Source organism: Scatophagus argus, chromosome 2 (assembly GCF_020382885.2).
Source record: "Scatophagus argus isolate fScaArg1 chromosome 2, fScaArg1.pri, whole genome shotgun sequence".
NCBI classification, from domain to species: Eukaryota; Metazoa; Chordata; class Actinopteri; family Scatophagidae; genus Scatophagus; species Scatophagus argus.
In genome coordinates, this window is record NC_058494.1 from 9665777 (window position 1) to 9682734 (window position 16958).

Genomic DNA, 16958 nt, shown 5'->3' on the forward strand with positions numbered 1-16958 from the left:
CAAACATCAGGGGGAAATTAGAAATAAAAAAAAAATACATTATATACTAATAAAATTTTATTTTGAAAAAGAAAAGTGTACACAGACACACAAATTGACAGCTGTCATTGCTGGCATTAACACCATCACCATGTTGACACTGGCTTTTACAGTACCTGAACACATCCTTTACAATGTGGCTTTCACACAGGGGTAATACTAACATAAAGGGGCTGCTAGATGGTGCTGTTCCCAAGGTAAGTCATGTTTTTCAGTACAGATCAGAGCCCTGGACTGACAACAGCCCTTTGACTGTCACCGTTTCTATAAAACAGATCCTAGGAATCCAGTGCAGGCCGGCACAGCAAAGGCTGAGAAAAATCTACTGTTCTCCTGTGGCAAAGGAAAGACTCAGGGGCTACTTCCTGTCTAGGATCTGGCCCTGCTGATACATATCACCAAAGAGGAACTGAAGCCATGACCTCTGGCTACAGTAGCCTTCAATGTCACAGGACTTAAGGGGCTGAGACTGCAAAGAGACTATTTCAAAACTGGCTTCAGCACAACACTGTTGAGGTGAACACAGGTTACATGGACCAAGGATGGGGCTGGCAAAGTTTTCCCAAAACTTCAATTTATCCGATGTGACCCTTAAAAATCTGAAAGTGATCCTTGTGCTGGAGAAGCTTGTGCATCTGAAGGACCCCAATAATTACAGTAGGTTGGTTGGAGGTTTAGTTCTCAGTGAGTTCTGCCATTCCAGATTGGTATCAGGCTGGGGATAGAGTCAGGTCACATCAATCTGTAAAAGATACAAGGCAAAAAAACACTTGTAACATGGAATGCCCTACGCTGGAAAACCAAAAATGACCTTCTTTCATTTTCATTTCTGTCTTTCATTTAGATATTCGTCCATTTTACAGCTGATGGTGTTTCAGTGTAACCTCACAGCTCTCATTAACACCAGATATCACCACACAGATATCACCTGTTTCTGATTCTGAGAGCGATCATAGAAACATGTTGTATCTGCTCTCCTTCGTTATACTGCCCACAAATAAACAAAACATAACACAATTAGCACACTATTATGTCTCTCGGTGCTCTTCCAAACATCTTCCTTGATCTGTTCTTCTCTACCTGAAACTAAATAATACAAATCACGCCAAAATGAGACCATCACGAGCATTAACATTTGCTGGTAACGTGAAAGTAACTCTAACTTAATAACTTATTTATGCTAGTGTATTTTAACATGTGATGATATTTTTAGGCTAATTTATTAATTTACTAATCTTCTAATTGTCCTTCTACCCATATTATAGCCTTGTTTTAATGTGTTATGTGTTTCAAGAACATTTCCACAATATTTTTATTGTATTTCTTTATTATGTTTAAGCCGTTAGTCATCTCAGCAGAAAAGAGACACTTAACTACACGTACCTTTTTTTAGGTCTAACAATATTTTTGTCAAAAAAAATAAAGATTCGTTTGATAAAATACATACACACACAGACACTATAAGGACTAAAGTATGGGGGCATCTGACCATTACACCAACAGGGACTTTAATGCTGTCTTTGTAAACAATTTTCCCTCTTGGGGATCGATAAAGAATTATCTGATCTTATGGTTTTAAATGATTCTTTCTCAAGCTCCACCACAGACATTTTAAAGGGACTGTAATTCTAATAATCCTCCTGCCAGTGACGTCAAATGGGTCTTGGTCGTTTGTCACTTTCTGATGTACATTTTTGATGTTAACAGTTATGTGGGCAAGTCACTGCGAAAAAAAAAAATAGAGCGATTTCACAACCTGTGGCAAAATGTTTTATTCCAAAGGTAGACTCAGAGTGACTCATGCAAACTGTTGTTGACCTGCTACTGTAATGAAATACCATAAGAGGAAAAAGGAAACAATGTGAAAAATAAATAAATAAAATTAGGCTATATTTTATTGAAAAATCCTGTTTTTAATTTCTTTCTATCTGTGTATGTAGCTGCTATCTGCTGGGGGCTAATGCTAACAAACCACACACTCTCTTCAGATGAATTAGAAGCTTTAATAAAATTTGTAATGTATATTCTTGAAAGAAAACAGTACCGAACAACACAGAATTTTGAAACAAAGTAGAAAAATAAGTTCATACCTTCAAACTACAATAACTAAAGTATATTTTAACAATAAGATTCTTACATTCACAGAATGCTGCATAATGTATTTAGCTTTTCATACAAAAATACATTTAGCAATGCATGAATAAAAGGTATTGGTGGTCACATGAATGTGCAGCCAAGTGTAAGAACCAGAGAATAGTTTAGCTGTTGAAATCCAACACACGTGGCTTTAATTAGGCAGTTTACTGTAAAAACAAACAGCATACAGCAAAATCAGTGACATAAATCGATTTATCTAACATCTAAATGGTCTCTCTTCTTTCCTTAATTCCTATAAAATACAAAAATATAATTGCACACTTCATTACAACCGGTAAACTGCTCAGGTTCTGTAAGTGAGGCTGGTTCTCAAGTTTTCTAGTTTCTCCCATGCACACTGTGAGTGAAGATGTGCTGGATTATCATTCTTTACAAAGAAAAAGTGCAATAAAAAAAAGACAACAACCCTCAGGTCTGTACAACTCCCATTAGACCTCATCGAAATGGCTGAAGGCACAAGCTAATACCTTTAATAAGAAAACAAAATAAGAAGAGTCTGAGTGCAGGAAGCTACAGTCTTGTCAGAAGGGCGGATCTGCTGTTGTCAAATTTGGTTTGGAAAAAAAAAAAAACATACAACGGTGACAAAAGGCACAGCTCAACTGTAAACCAAGATACAGTAAATTCTTTGAAAACAGCCACAAGTGATTAAAAATGTCACTTATTTTGTTTAAAATTAAGAAAAACTACAGACATAAAACCCACATGGAATTAGCAGGGACATGAAGGGAACCGCCACAACATGAACACAAATATTCTCTATAAAGATCTCTTGAACAGAAACACGCCCATCTTTACATCGACATAAAACATTTATATAAAATAAACAATACAAACTGCTTGCTCATGTTCTAAGCATTAAGAGCATCACTCATATTTTCTTGTAGCCTACACGTTGTAGACTTTATAGTCTGTACTTGAAAATAAATAGTCTATATCATCATCATTTTTAATCCAAAGGGAATACAGCTTATGTCAAGGTTATGATATGTTTTTGGATGAACTGATAAGCTACCAAAATATCTTCACTGTAACTTAAATAGTTCCTCAATAAAGACTTTTAGAAGTCGTCCACTGCCAGCTGTTAATCACACATGTGGGATAGGATAACTTCACTTCAAAATGAAATTCAGTCATTGTTACTGCAACTTCCACTGTAAGAGTAATGTAGAAGTATGCATGAGGAAAATAGGCAACATTTTAATGCAAATGCAACCGACTGGCAGATATTTCCACTCATATTTATGTTCTGTTACGTAAACAAAATAATGATCCCATTAAATACAGGCTCTGAGATTTGACTACTGGGCTTAATTAGATGCATGTTTAAGGCAGCAACTCCTAACATATTTGCCATATTTACAATTCAAAAAAAGATTTACTCAGTTTTGTATATCAGAAATATGTTCTCTCATTGTCTTTCTTTCTTGTTCTTTCTTTGACCGCTCAGATTTATCTTGGGAGGTGTTCTTGATTAGTTGTAATCAACAAAACTAAAACAGATATTCTTTTGATATCAAGGTGAGTAAATAATGACTGAATCTTCATTCCAAGTGATCCAGACCTTTAAAATAAGGCATAACTTAGTCCAGATAGGTGTGATAGTCTGTCTTTGGGTAAAAGGTAGAGCGCTTCATATTTTGGATTCGCTCGTGTGCCGCCCACTCTGAGAAGCCTAAGCAAACAAAAATAGCAGTGAAGAAACAAAGTAAGACAATGTAGAGTATGTAGTGTGGAAGAAGTATAACCATATTTGAAGTAAAAGTAGGAACATCATAGTGTAAAAATCATTAAGTCATTAAGAACTACAACAGTAGTTTAATAGTGCTGTATTATCATCTATTAATCATTTAAATAAATTTTTTTTTAATAAAAAAACAAAACAACAATGCAACTTATTTTAAATGTCAGACAACAGGGCATCCTTTTCTACTGAAATGTAGCATACATAACAGGGAAACATTCATGTACAATACCTCCAAATTATACTGAAGTGCAGTAGCTCAGTACATGTGTTTGTGATTCAAAGAGAGTGATAGTGAGTCACTTCATACTTACTTGTGACTGACTACTGGAGGGATTGGTACTGCTGAAGTCAGAGTATCTCTTCTGTGGTGTGCAGATACAGGACAGGAAATGGGCGTACTCATCTCTCACCTGCAGAGGGCAGCAGAACATCAGGAAGAAAAATTCCTCCAATCTTTGTCATTACACTTTCCCTAGTGGCTCTATTTCTACTTCACTGTGTTAATCTTGCTCATACACTTATGCGTATAGCTCCAGTAACTCACACACATGCAGTTACTCACACAGACATACACTCACACAATGAGTCCTACCTGTTTAGACAAGAGGCAGTGCATGATGAAAACCAGCACTCCCTGCAGGCTGTTGAGGAAAGTGAAGATATATGCTGCCACCATAGAGAACTCTTGAAACAGGAAGGCCCCAAACACCCACATCAGACCCAGTATACACATCTGGGCGATTGCTGTCACTGTGAAAGCTCTGCAGAGATAAAGGGAGGATGGGGGTGGAGGATCAGAGAAAAGTGCAACAGATAGAGTGAAGGGAAAGATCAACACAAGCCCCAAAACACAGATGACTCAGTTAAGCACTGCAGTATCTGGAAACCCCCTGACAAGCGGAAAGGAAGACAAAGGGGAGATGGGTTCTCAGCAAAGCATCTACAGAACAGAGACATGTTCTCATCACTTTACTGTCTGTTAAGGAAAAAGCCAAAGGCAACTGATACACAATAAAAGCCAAAAATCCTTGAAGAGAAACACTGTTATATGTATGTAACAGTATACTCTGCATGTGCTCCTTGTTATATTTGATGACGTATTACTCATGACTGACTATAACTCATGACACACTTTCCATGAATAATTAGCAATATAATTCACAGTGAGATAGATAAGAAACTAATGGCACATAAATCTTTAGCCATCACAAACACAAGTAGGGCCCAGGTTCTGATTCACTCAGAGGGTGTCTCTTTCAAGACCTGCCAATTTTACCAATAATTCATTAAACAAGCAAGGAGAAATCCTCCTTCCACAGACAGAGGAAACTTTTTGATTAAAATCTAATGTTTTCATAGTTTAGCTGAAAACCTGCTGCGTTGATTTTAACACAGTAAGTTCACATTCTCAGTTTTCCAAGGGATTAAGTGTCACTGATTGATGAACCAACATATTCAAGGATGGATTTCTTTTCATGAAAGCTAAAACGGGTTTTGCAGCTGCACATATTTATGCAGTGTTGTCTACAAATGCCCTGAGTGCAGTAAAAAATGAACACACATAGACTGTAGGCTTGAGAGGGCAACCCCTCAGAAGAAGCCTATAAGAGAGCAGAGGTCGGTGCTATAAAAACATTCACTGCATTTTTCCCCTCACCAAACTCCAAACTTAACCATGGTTCATATTAACTCACTCTTGTGCAATGGATTTGGTTTTGGGTCATGTTACGTTACAACAGCAAGTGCAGATGTGCAACAAACAAACAAACAAACACAGGGACTCACTTAATTTTGTGTAGTTTGGAGAGGTCTGGGTTGAGGCTGGCAAATTTCTGGGCCAGTTTCCAGACAGTGATGATGAAAAAGAAGACGTTGGCGATGATGACGAAGCACACAGGGCCAAAAAAACTCCAGATGAGGCCGTCTTTAAGTGAAAGCCAGCAGCTAGTTTGGAGGAAGGAAACACATGTGCATGACAATGACGTAGACTAGAGCGGGCCTGCGTAATCCACTGCTGTAATTGCTACCACAGCAGGTATGCAAATACACACACACTGTAACACTTACTGCTTGTTAGTGCCGTATCCCGTTGGTCTAATGATGGCAGATATAATGACGATAACAAGGGGTGCCCCGTAACCAGTGATGAATAGATAGAGAGGTCGAATGGTGGCATTGAAGACCCGGACCACCATACAGTAAAGCTGCACCCCTTCCAACAGCATCCAGGAAAACACCCCCAAAAAGAAGAAATGGAGCATCGCTGCAATAAACCTGCAGCCGGCCTGTCACATAACATGACGACGAAGAGGACAGAAAAGATCAGAGAGAGGAATGAGATTTCTCCGTCGCTAAGATAATACCTAAAGAAATGGCTACAGCAATTTTTGATTATTAAAATTAGATTATGAGATTATAGTCACATAGGACAGTAATGGAAGAAGAACTCTGAACAAATAATACTGCAGGTAAAGGTCCTGCATTCAAAGTGAAGTATAAAAGAATGATCAGAAAAGGATCTTTTAACATTTTTTATCAACTGTTTGTAATATTATTACATTAATATTTATAATTCATTAATGCTTGACCAAAAATTCCATAGTGTGCCAGGTGGACATCTATTAAAGTGTATCATTCTTAGGCCGTGTTTAGAAAACCCTAATGTACAAAGCAGTTGCTATAGTAACTACAGCTGTAGTTAAATGTAGTTGAGTAAACAATACAATTTGTGCCTCTGAAGTGTTATGGAGTACACATACAAAGTGCAAGTCCCCGAGAGCTGTACTTAAAATACAGCTAACTTTCACAACAGCTATTTCATTTTTGATTTATTGTGAGTTTATCTTCCCATCTGAAATTTTCCTTTTTGTGGTTCAACACCAAAAAACATTCCACCGTAATGAGGCAGGAAGATGGTTTTGAGGGTTGATTTTGCAACAACGTTAAGAGTTCTTCTTCACTTTTCAAGTGGGGTCTGCTTTGTAGCAAGATGACTGGAGCCATTGTATACATTATAATCAAATGACTTTCCTGATAAAGACGATAGTCAGATTAGGAAAACATTATCGGCCTGCACATACCACAGGTTCAGTTTGTGAAATGCCAGTCAGAAAGAAGAGGTCAGCCATGAAGAGGCAGATGCACAGGTGAAGGTGGATCGTGGTTCGAGTCCCTTGTATGGAACGGCAGAACTTGAACGTCAGGATGCACAGAATGAGACACAGCAGGGATAAGCCCAACCCTATCTTGGTCATCAGCACGAGTTCAAAGGGGTGCTAGTAAAGAAGGCACAACAAGTCTTAAGGCGTTTAAGTGGCACATTTCATTATGAAAAATGGTATTAAGGAAATAAAATGTTAAAAAATAGATACAAATGATATCTAATAAAATTCAGATATATTCAAATGGCCAGAAAGTTTCTAGTGAGAAACAGTTTTCTTCAATGATTTCAAAATTTAAAAGCAATTCTCTTCATAGTGGTGTTAAACTTATCGAGATCAACATTTTATTTAGGTTTTTAGAGTGTGTGTGTGTGTGTGTCTTCTTACCTCCATAGGGTAGAGTGCCATGAGCACAGCAAAGCTGCTCAGATGATTACATTTACACACAGTGTATGTTGTGTTGGGGTGATGTGTATCACAACCATCTGACGACCAGGTCCCTCTCTCAGTCCAGTACACACAGATGTATCTCACTTCACGAGACTCCTTTTTTTTCTATGCACAAAACAAAACTATTATGCTTAAAACAGACTGTATGTGTCATTTATATCTTCACTTTATTTACATATTTGTACAACACATTACTCACGATTTCTGCAATTTCATTTATTTTTGACCGCAGTCCTTTGGTGAGGCGTTTTGACAACAATGAGGATGATGACAACCAAAAGAGGCAACATACTGATACATGTGGGACCACAGCGACCAGACTGTGGGTTAAGTGGGACTACCTGTAGATGTCTCAGTGTGATGTTGACATGGTGGCTCAGGTTCTCAGTGGATGGGTTGGAGACCACAACAGACACAACTCTAGAGGAGACATTAAATGTCGGTTCCGCACCATCTTTTTCATATTCTGTGAGCTCCTCAAAGGAACCATTAACAGAGATCTCAAGATTCTTGTAGCTCAATAGTGCAGCCAGAGCAAAACCTGTGAAAGACAATAATAAGAAACATAATATTTGATACAGATGAATAGGAATCAGAATCAGAATTCCTTTATTTATCCTCGAAGGGAAATTCTTTGCATTGTGAGTTATTAGTGAGAAGAGAAGAGAAGAGAAGAGAAGAGAAGAGAAGAGAAGAGAAGAGAAGAGAAGAGAAGAGAGGTTTACCAGGATATGATCCCATGCCAGCTGCTGTTGTCCAGTCAGTGTCAAGTGCAGCATTCTCACTGCTCAGATGGATTGGTCCAGTGGGTCGAGTCTTTCCCCTCTGCACTGCAATCACTGCGTCTACTTAAACAGAGAGCTCATTTCAAATGACCAACTTCACTTTAGCTTCCCCAGTTTCATTTACTAAACTGTGCATATATCATCATCCATGGAAAAAACATGTAAGCTTATAAATTATGAGTTATAGTATACAGATCACGGCTGAGCTTATGGACACTGTTACCTGTCTCACTGGTCTCTAGCTTGGTGTTGTGGTCTTTGAGTTGTGGACCAATGAGCATAATAGCTTTCTCCACCGTACTGAGCAGATGGCTCACATCTTCACTTCTGTCCAGGTAACCAGGGGACAGCACAACCTCGGTCGCTGTGAAAAGTTTCTGTCCAAGTTGCAGAATGCAAGAGAAGGGAAATGAAAATGTTGTTTGTGTTTGCATGCATAGAAATGAGTGTATTGTTATTTTTTATCTGCTGCTCTGACCTCAAGTAGCGCCTCTCCTTCAGGTTTCACTTCACCAGCAGCACTTGGGTTCGACAGAGCCAAGCAGCTGTTTCTCATCATTAACAAAATGTCTGCAAGCCCTCCAAGCGACTGAGAGACAGTCAGACACACACACACAGAAAGAGAGAAAGAGAGAAAGAGGGGGGGGGGGGTAATGAGACTCAAGTTCAAGTATATTAAACCCTACAGGACTGCAGATTGGTTTGGTAAATGAAGGAAATGAGCTGAAATGTTTTTTTACTGGACACTGGAGCTGGCACTCTAAGCTGCCTAAAGGGCTGGGACACATGCAAAAATAAATCCCCTATAAGAGCTTAATTCATTTTACTTATTTATGATTGCTGTGTGCAGAAATATGCACATAATTCAGTATCAAACATGCAGCTTACTGGTGCATTCTTGCTGTCCACGCTGAAGTTGTCGCAGTCAAGTTCTAGATAGAACAGTTAAACATCAGATTATCTTCAGTCCACACAGACATAATACTTCATCTTGCAGTTAAAGCTGAGGTGTCTGATAAAATCGATATAGTGCAGCATCACTTAACATAAACTCATGCTTATCATCTTGTGAGACCTATACCACAGATCTGAAGTCAGATGAGTCAGCACAGAAAGTAGTGCAAAGGAAGAAACAGGGAAGGAGATACAAAAAGTTACACCACAAGCATGAGACTCAGTGGGCAAACAAAAGTGTATTTTAAAGAAGCAATAGAGGACATTAAGGTTGTTATGATACCAGAAGTTTAAACTTCAATATAATACTAGTATTCAAAAGACAATATTCAATACCTCTTTGAATACCATGTCAAAAAGAGAAAAAAGGTGACAGCCTACACACAGTGCTGGTACAGAAAAAGTCACTGAACAAGAAGCAAGTGAACAAGCAAAGGCTTAATATGAAGACATGAAAGCCATGTCAGTAATAGTGATGGAGAAGAACAGTGTATGCACACACTCACTTGAACATGGGGTCTTTTCAATGCCATAATTAGTGTATCCTTTCAGACACCGGCACCAGTAACTCCCATCAATGTTTTCACAAGTCCCTTTTTTGCAGAGGTCTTCACCTGTACTGCATTCATTTATGTCTGTATAAAGAGAGGGAACAGAGACACAAGTAATCATTGAAATTCCTCAAGGACAATGATTTCATTGAGACCAGACTGAAACAAATCTAAATGCAGCAGATACTGCAAATGGAACAAGCATCTCTGGAGTGTACCAAGCAGCATGAGAGTCATTGTTATCGCCGTTGGTGTCGTGAGCCGGTGTCGTGAGCTGCTGTCTTACCAAAGTTAGTTAAAAGCTACAATTTTAAGTAATGTGAGACAGGAGATGGCTTTGTGGTTTAGGTCAGAGTGCAGGGAGTTACAACAATCGAATCTTGATGAAACAAAAGCATGTATGACATTTTCTGAGATCAACTCACCACAGGCAGTTTTTAATTTAGGACATGATCCTGAGGTTAAGCTCTGACCTCCCTGATTCTTTCATAATTATACAGTGTGTCAATTGAATGTCCAGGGGTGTTGCCAGAGTTGTTTCTGTCTACAATAAGCAGCTACAGGATTTCTCAAAAGACAATGTTATCACTGCAGTCTCTGGGCTCTTTTCAAAAATTACTTTTGAAAAATAGAACACATTGTCCTTCTCTTACAAATGAAAATCTGAAATTATTGGGAAGGACATTCACCAATACGCTCACGGGTTTGGATCCTACAGCCCTACCCTCTCTGGTATGACCAACAGCTTGAGGTGACTAATGTTAGCTGATGTCAGCTAGAGACAGTGCAGCACTGCTTTATTTGGATTCATATAGAGTATCTGTTTCTAAGTCTGCACTGATTATAACACGTATCCGGTAATTTGTGTACTCATCACACAAGCCATTGATTCGGCTCAGCCAAGCCAACACTGTACCAGTCAGGATTTTGAGTGCAATGGCCAAACTTGAATGCAAGGCTAAAGACTTGCTGTCATAGCCTCTTCTTGGCTGCATCCTGCTGCATACCAATATCTCCAAGGATACTCTGTCTTTTGTCTGCTTCTCTGGTTGGGGAAAATGACACACACACTTTCAGACAGGGTGAATGTTGTATTGCTGAATGATGTACCCAAAATGCAGCATATACAAATAAAAAAGAATTGACCCTTGATGGATTCCATATGGAATTACCAAAAGAAACTGTGGAAGACTATCCAGTAAGAGAAGGAGAAACCCACTAATGCTAATAATCACTAATCAACTATGCCTCTAATACCTAAACACTGTTTAAGGCACTGAAGAAGAATTTTATGATCAATGGTTCTGGAGGCCAAAAGTACCAGAATAGAAATTTAATGAGTGTCTGAGCTAGTGTTGAGATTAACAACCCAGGGCAGCTTCTGTACTGTGGTTAACTCTAAAACCAGACTGGTGAACATCAAACAAAGTGTTATATGACAGATACATATTTAATTATTGGTATGCAACTTTTCCTGGATTCCTGGATTTTATTCCAGGAATGGAAGGTTTGCAATTGGTCACAGTTCTCAAAAACAAATGGATCAAGATCCTATAATATTATCAGTCATAATAGCATGCTTGAGACCTATAATGAAAATCCCAGAGGGTAGGAAGGCACTAACAATCTCAACCTCATCTGCCAAATAGTGGAGGACATTTTTGAACAACTTACTCACTGGGTCAAGAGCACTTGCAGAACTTGATGGCTGCACCGTCTTGTAGCGTACGATATTAAAAAGGCACAAATTTGGGAAGAATATTGGCAACATGGAACTGAGTGAAAGAAGACCAGTCACACTCACAAGCAGGGGAATCTACAGAAATTCCTTATAGTGAGTATTGGTTGAAAATGATTAGCCAATTGTACTAAACGGAATCTTAGAATTAATCAAATTTTCAGTAATCTTTTGAGAGAAGTAATGCTGTCTAGTTTATCATTATTATTATTATTTATTTGTTATATTTACTGAGCAGGTCCTTCAGATATTATTGTGCTCAGATTTGAAAGGGTCTTTTTTGTAGAAATGAGGGTGTTTTTAAATTAGTGGTGGAAACTGAAGACAGTGTCTTCCCAGACTCCCAACTGTTGTGATGCAAGCAGACTCGGACTTCAGCATGAAGAGTTTTGACTCATAACAGTAGAAACTACGCACCTTTACAGACTTCACGGATATGGTTGTTGTTGGTATACCCAGGATGGCAGGTGCAGTTGAAGCTCCCAATCAGGTTGAAACACTTCCCACCATGACCGCAGATTGTGTTGTTATTGGTGCATTCATTGTCATCTGACAGAATGACAAGCAAAGATGGGTAACTCACACAAACACACAAAACACACACACACTCACACAGTCCTGGTTCCATCACTTTTGGGGACATTACACAGACTTATATTAATTTCCTGGAGGCTTAACCACCACCTAACCATAACTGTAACTATTACTTTCCTAATCCTAACCCTAACCTCAATCTAACCTTCTTCACCCTAGTATTTAATAATTTACATGGTGTTTGTCCCCATAAGTAAAGCGAGTTCCCACAATGTGACTGTATAAAGTCACACACACACACACACACATACAAACACTTACCTCTGCACTCTCCATCTAACGCTGTGAAGTTAACACCCCCTTGGTTTTTGAAGCCAGGCTCACAATTACAGTAATAGCTGCCATTTGTGTTAAAGCATTTTGAGTGATTCCCACATAGATTGGGGGTTTCTTTGCAGTCATCCACATCTGTAGATAGGGATAGAAATACGTCAAGCAAATTAAAAACAATTACACTGATAAAACTCACACTACAATACATAATATACATACATGTTTTGACTGTGACAGTGTCTTGTTGTACATGCCTGTCAGCAAATAGTGAAGTTATTAGCTCTTTTTCTTCTAGCTTGTCTGTCTACTGTGTTCATAAGTCTGAGGTTACTGCACTGCTAATAGGGTACTTGCACAAACCACTTTGTAGGACAGAAGGACACAAGGACAGAAGTGTGACAGTGGACAGAGGTTGTTAAAATAAGTGGTCATGGCAGATTATTACCGACACATTCACGGTTTATTCTGTTGAAGCCCTGGTCACACCCAGAGAGACATTTCCACAGCATACATAATAGGCCTGTGGGGAAAGAGAGAGAGAGGAAACTTAGTTTCAATTCAGAGCTAAGGCAAAATCTTGAAGTAAAGCAGAACAACCATATCTGTTCCTTTTAGCCTTTTAAAAGTTATATTCAGTCTGTCAACCTTTATGGGAAAACTGTCGAATTAAAACAAGGCTTTAAATGTAGCCCAGCCCATATTAGTGGTGACTCATTTTCATTTTTGCCCCAATCCAACGGCATCTGTGCCAAATTGCAACATACAGCAAATTTCCCCAGATTGAAAAGTTGAGAATTACTTGCGACTTTGCTGCTGAGCTAAATAAATAAATACATGTTTTATGTATTTGTCAACGGTATCTCCAGTGTTCCTCTTTGCTAAATAACCCTCACTGAAGAGGAAGCAGCTGCAGTCTGCAGGGATTCACAGCAGTGGTTACCCAGAGTGATAAGTAAATATCAATAGCAAAACTCTCAAACCACTCCTAAAGGCATATTCCACTTCTACAAAGCCTCATAGTTTCTCTTGCTGAGCACATTACCTCAGTGTTGTGCTGCCATCTCATGACTCAAAAAAAAAAAAAGCAACATGGCTGTAGGGATGATAGTCTGTAGCTAAGTTAGTCAGTGCAACACTTTGGTCCAGATTGAATTATCTCTGCAGCTATTGGATATTTGTGAAATACATTTTGTGCAGAGATCCGCGGTTCTATGAAGATGAAGCCAAATAACTTTGATGAATCCCTGACTTTTCATCAAACACCATCAGCAGGTTAAGTAGTTAAGCAGTTCTGGTTGGATTGCCATGAATTCAGAAGCAGGCATTCTTGTTCCCCTCAGGATGATTTGTATTGACTCTGGTGATCCATTAACTTTTCATTCAGCACAGTCATCAGCTATAAATCTTCAACACTGTACCATGTTTATAAGTGGTAATTAGCAAATGCTTTCACAGTAAAACAAAGACAGAAGTAAATAAATACTACACCTGCTAAACATCTGGTTAGTATTGTCATTGTGGCCAGCATAGTTTGTTGACTTTAGCTTTACTGCAAAGACAGAACTACTAGTGTGGTCAGAGACTAGTTTCTTGTGGAAACATGGGTCACCATGCACTGTGACTTCAAGCTCACTACATGTGCCATCCTTCAGCAGAGTATTTTCATTAACTTGCATGACTCACAGTGTCTTCTTCTCCCTTGTGTAACCAACTGCAACTGCCTTCCCCCATTTCTCTTAACGGGACACATATTGCTAAATGTGTAGCTTCTTGCCTATACACAGTACCTACACACACATTGTTTGATTCAAGAGTCACTGATAAGGCAGAAAACAGTGGCCCCTTCCTGTGGTCTAAGTTAAAAAGCCCAAATCCCTTTCCCTCCATTTCCTTCCCTGTACCGCAATGAGCCCTCTGTTGTTATTTCACCATGCTGGCGCTCCCACAGTAACACCACTTTAGGAAAACCAGACAGAGTTTGTCAGTGTCAGTGAGTGAAACAGTGTGACTAAGTCTAATTTTATGACTAAATGACTGGACAGAAACAAAGCCTGAAAATATACAAAGAGTGACTTTGTGCTCAGCTCACTGCTGACTTTTATTCACCAGTAATCATGGTGGTGAACGAGAATAGTTGTCACATAAGCAATCCTCTCTGTATGTCTCTAGGTCTTCCAGAGATTTATTTATTTATTTTTTCTCTCTCAGCAGAAAGAGAACGAGCGTGACAAAATCCATCATGTACCTTCCTTTTCGCTCTGTTTGTGGTCTCCACCACCTTCTCAAATATTTGACTCTTTAGATGCTAAATGTTCCACAACATTGACAAGCTAGTCATTCATTTCATTTTGTGCCATATAGTAAGAATACAGGAGGGTGATCAGAGAGTTGAAAATCGCTGCGCATTGCTGTTGGAAGCAAGACTGATAAGAATGGTGAGAATCACACTGTGGTAAACCAGAACAATGCACTGAAAGGAGCTAAAACCCTCTGTAAAGCTGAGGGGAACTGCAGTGTTTAGGTTTATCACAGTAAGTGAGTCCTTTCACATTTTTCTGATCGGTTGTTGATATGAACGAGCTGTAATAGCTAGTGTTGTCATATTGACTGGGGCAACAGTTTGTCAAAGAGGCAAGTGTGGCTGTGGTTAGAGAGCCAAAGTGCAATACAATCAATAAATAAAATGAATGAACAAAAAACAGAGCCTTACCCTTTATGCTGACATACATTTTTATGTATTTTATTCTACATTACCATTTTGATAACAAATTTCAAACATGATACTTATACAGGTTATATAGGATACATAATACTACCTGTAGAATTGTTATACTGTTTGTTAGTTCTGTATAATCTGTTTTGGATATGATAAGACATGTTTGTCCTACATAATATGCATGTGTGATAGGAACACAGCCAGCATATGGTATAATATGCTAAACTCTGTAGTCTATTTTATAAATATAGTGTGGTCTGTGTGTGGTTTAATAGTGGTCTGTCTGACATGGATGTATAAGCCACAACTATCCCGATTCTAACGAGATTTATGATCTACTTAGAGGACTGATGTATTCTTCCTGTGCTGAGTCTTTGACTTAGTCTCTGGTTCTTGGTTCATTTTACTCTGACAGCCTAAGCAGCTGCTCGAACTGACCTGGTCAGTCGTTCAGCGTCAGTCCAGTAACAGAGGTTGTTACTAAACAGCAGCCCCTCTGACGTCCACAGCAGCAAACGCAGCTGGACGGCTGCACTGTGCTTACTGTCCAGCAGGGTTACTATTACTGCTGTGTCTGACTGAAACAAAAAGTAGAAGTAACTCAACTAAATTTCCCAACTTCCACATGCTTTTTGATTGTTCTGTACTTTTTTTCCTCAATCTTCCGCCCCTTCTTGATATTGCCACACAGACACACACACACACACAATGTGCTTTTGCTGATAGACTTACCAAGATGAAATAGTTCCTTCACAGACCCCATGTTAAAGGAAAGCCAGATATTCCGACACAGCTGATATCAGAACTGGTTGATGTCTGTAATAAAAGTTCAGATACTGTCACAAAGTTCATGGAAGGTTTTACTATTTTTTCAGATTCCTCTGTAGTCCATAGTCCATAAATTCACAAAGACTGAGAATGAAAGAACAAAAAGTAAGTGTTAAAAAAGATCAATCCTTTCTGTAGGGGATAATTCTGTGTGGCAGGAAAAAAAACAGTGAACCTTCACCAGCTTTCTTCCTCTCTCAGATTCAGGCTCTCAGTCTCTGACCATGCCTCTCTCTCTCTCCTGATTCCCCACCCCTCTCTCTCTTTTTTGCGGTCTCTCTCTCTCTCTTTCCTCTCTCTCTCTCTCTCTCTCTCTCTCTCTCTCTCTCTCTCTCTCTCTCTCTCTCTTTCTCTCTTCCTCTCTTCTGAGTGGTCTTGTCTCTCTTTCTTACTCTTTTCTTTCGCTATATCTTTGTATGTGAGCATATTTCTCACTCAAGCGCCGTATCACATTGCTTGCACAAACCCCCCTCTGTCTATGGCGTCTTTCACATTTCCCTTTACGCTCCAGTGGGCTCTATTTCAGGAGCTATTCACAACACTCTCAGCGAGGGGGGGGGGGCGGGCAGACACCAACAAGAGGGCGATGACTAACACTCAATCTAAACAGCTGCTGCTGTACTTGAGTTTTGCCAGTAAGTAATCTTGAATCCACTCCAATTCTCCCCAACCCCTCCTGCCCATCTCCTCCTACTTTTCCCCCTTTCCCTCCAAATGTCCTGGAGATGCCCTTCGTCCAATTACTGTGAAAAACCTTCTGTATTTTCTCAACCTCCTCAGACAACAACAAGAGCACAGGCTTGAGATGGAAGCTGAATTATATCTTAATCTTGTAAAAAAATAAATAAATAAATAAATAAACACAATTATGTGGTTCAGAGAAAACAGGATGGGAACATAATATCATTAAAAGGAATGCTATTATCCATGAGCTGAAACAACAAACATGTAGAAATATATTTTAT

At 39.1% G+C, this 16958-nt stretch overlaps 1 protein-coding gene across 2 annotated transcripts; it reads right to left on the reverse strand.

Moving 5' to 3' along the window:
* Positions 1-2028: 2028 nt before the first annotated feature.
* On the reverse strand, positions 2029-16232 carry LOC124068965 (adhesion G protein-coupled receptor E5). 2 transcript variants are annotated; one of them, XM_046407592.1, is made up of 17 exons: positions 15898-16232; positions 12895-12969; positions 12438-12584; positions 12000-12131; positions 9800-9928; positions 9228-9271; positions 8818-8928; positions 8563-8716; positions 8280-8402; positions 7896-8095; positions 7492-7659; positions 7024-7218; positions 6011-6228; positions 5729-5887; positions 4536-4704; positions 4255-4353; positions 2029-3871 (listed from the first exon to the last, which is right to left on the reverse strand). In XM_046407592.1, exons 1-17 carry the CDS (start codon positions 15926-15928, stop codon positions 3830-3832), a joined length of 2196 nt encoding a protein of 731 aa, XP_046263548.1. In that variant the 5' UTR covers positions 15929-16232; the 3' UTR covers positions 2029-3829. The 2 variants fall into 2 exon arrangements, with proteins under 2 accessions (XP_046263548.1, XP_046263555.1); XM_046407599.1 differs by having other exon boundaries at positions 8280-8399; positions 15898-16231.
* Between the last annotated feature and the right edge of the window lie 726 nt (positions 16233-16958).

Bases quoted from the DNA above. Each gene is read 5' to 3' on its own strand.
- LOC124068965 (XM_046407592.1), bottom strand. From the start codon at position 15,928: ATGGGGTCTGTGAAGGAACTATTTCATCTTG. The intron at 8,929-9,227 runs GTAAGCTGCATG...ACTGTCTCTCAG, and splicing joins TGGACAGCAAGAATGCACCA to TCGCTTGGAGGGCTTGCAGA. The intron at 6,229-7,023 runs GTATGTGCAGGC...GTTATGTGACAG, and splicing joins TTTCACAAACTGAACCTGTG to GCCGGCTGCAGGTTTATTGC.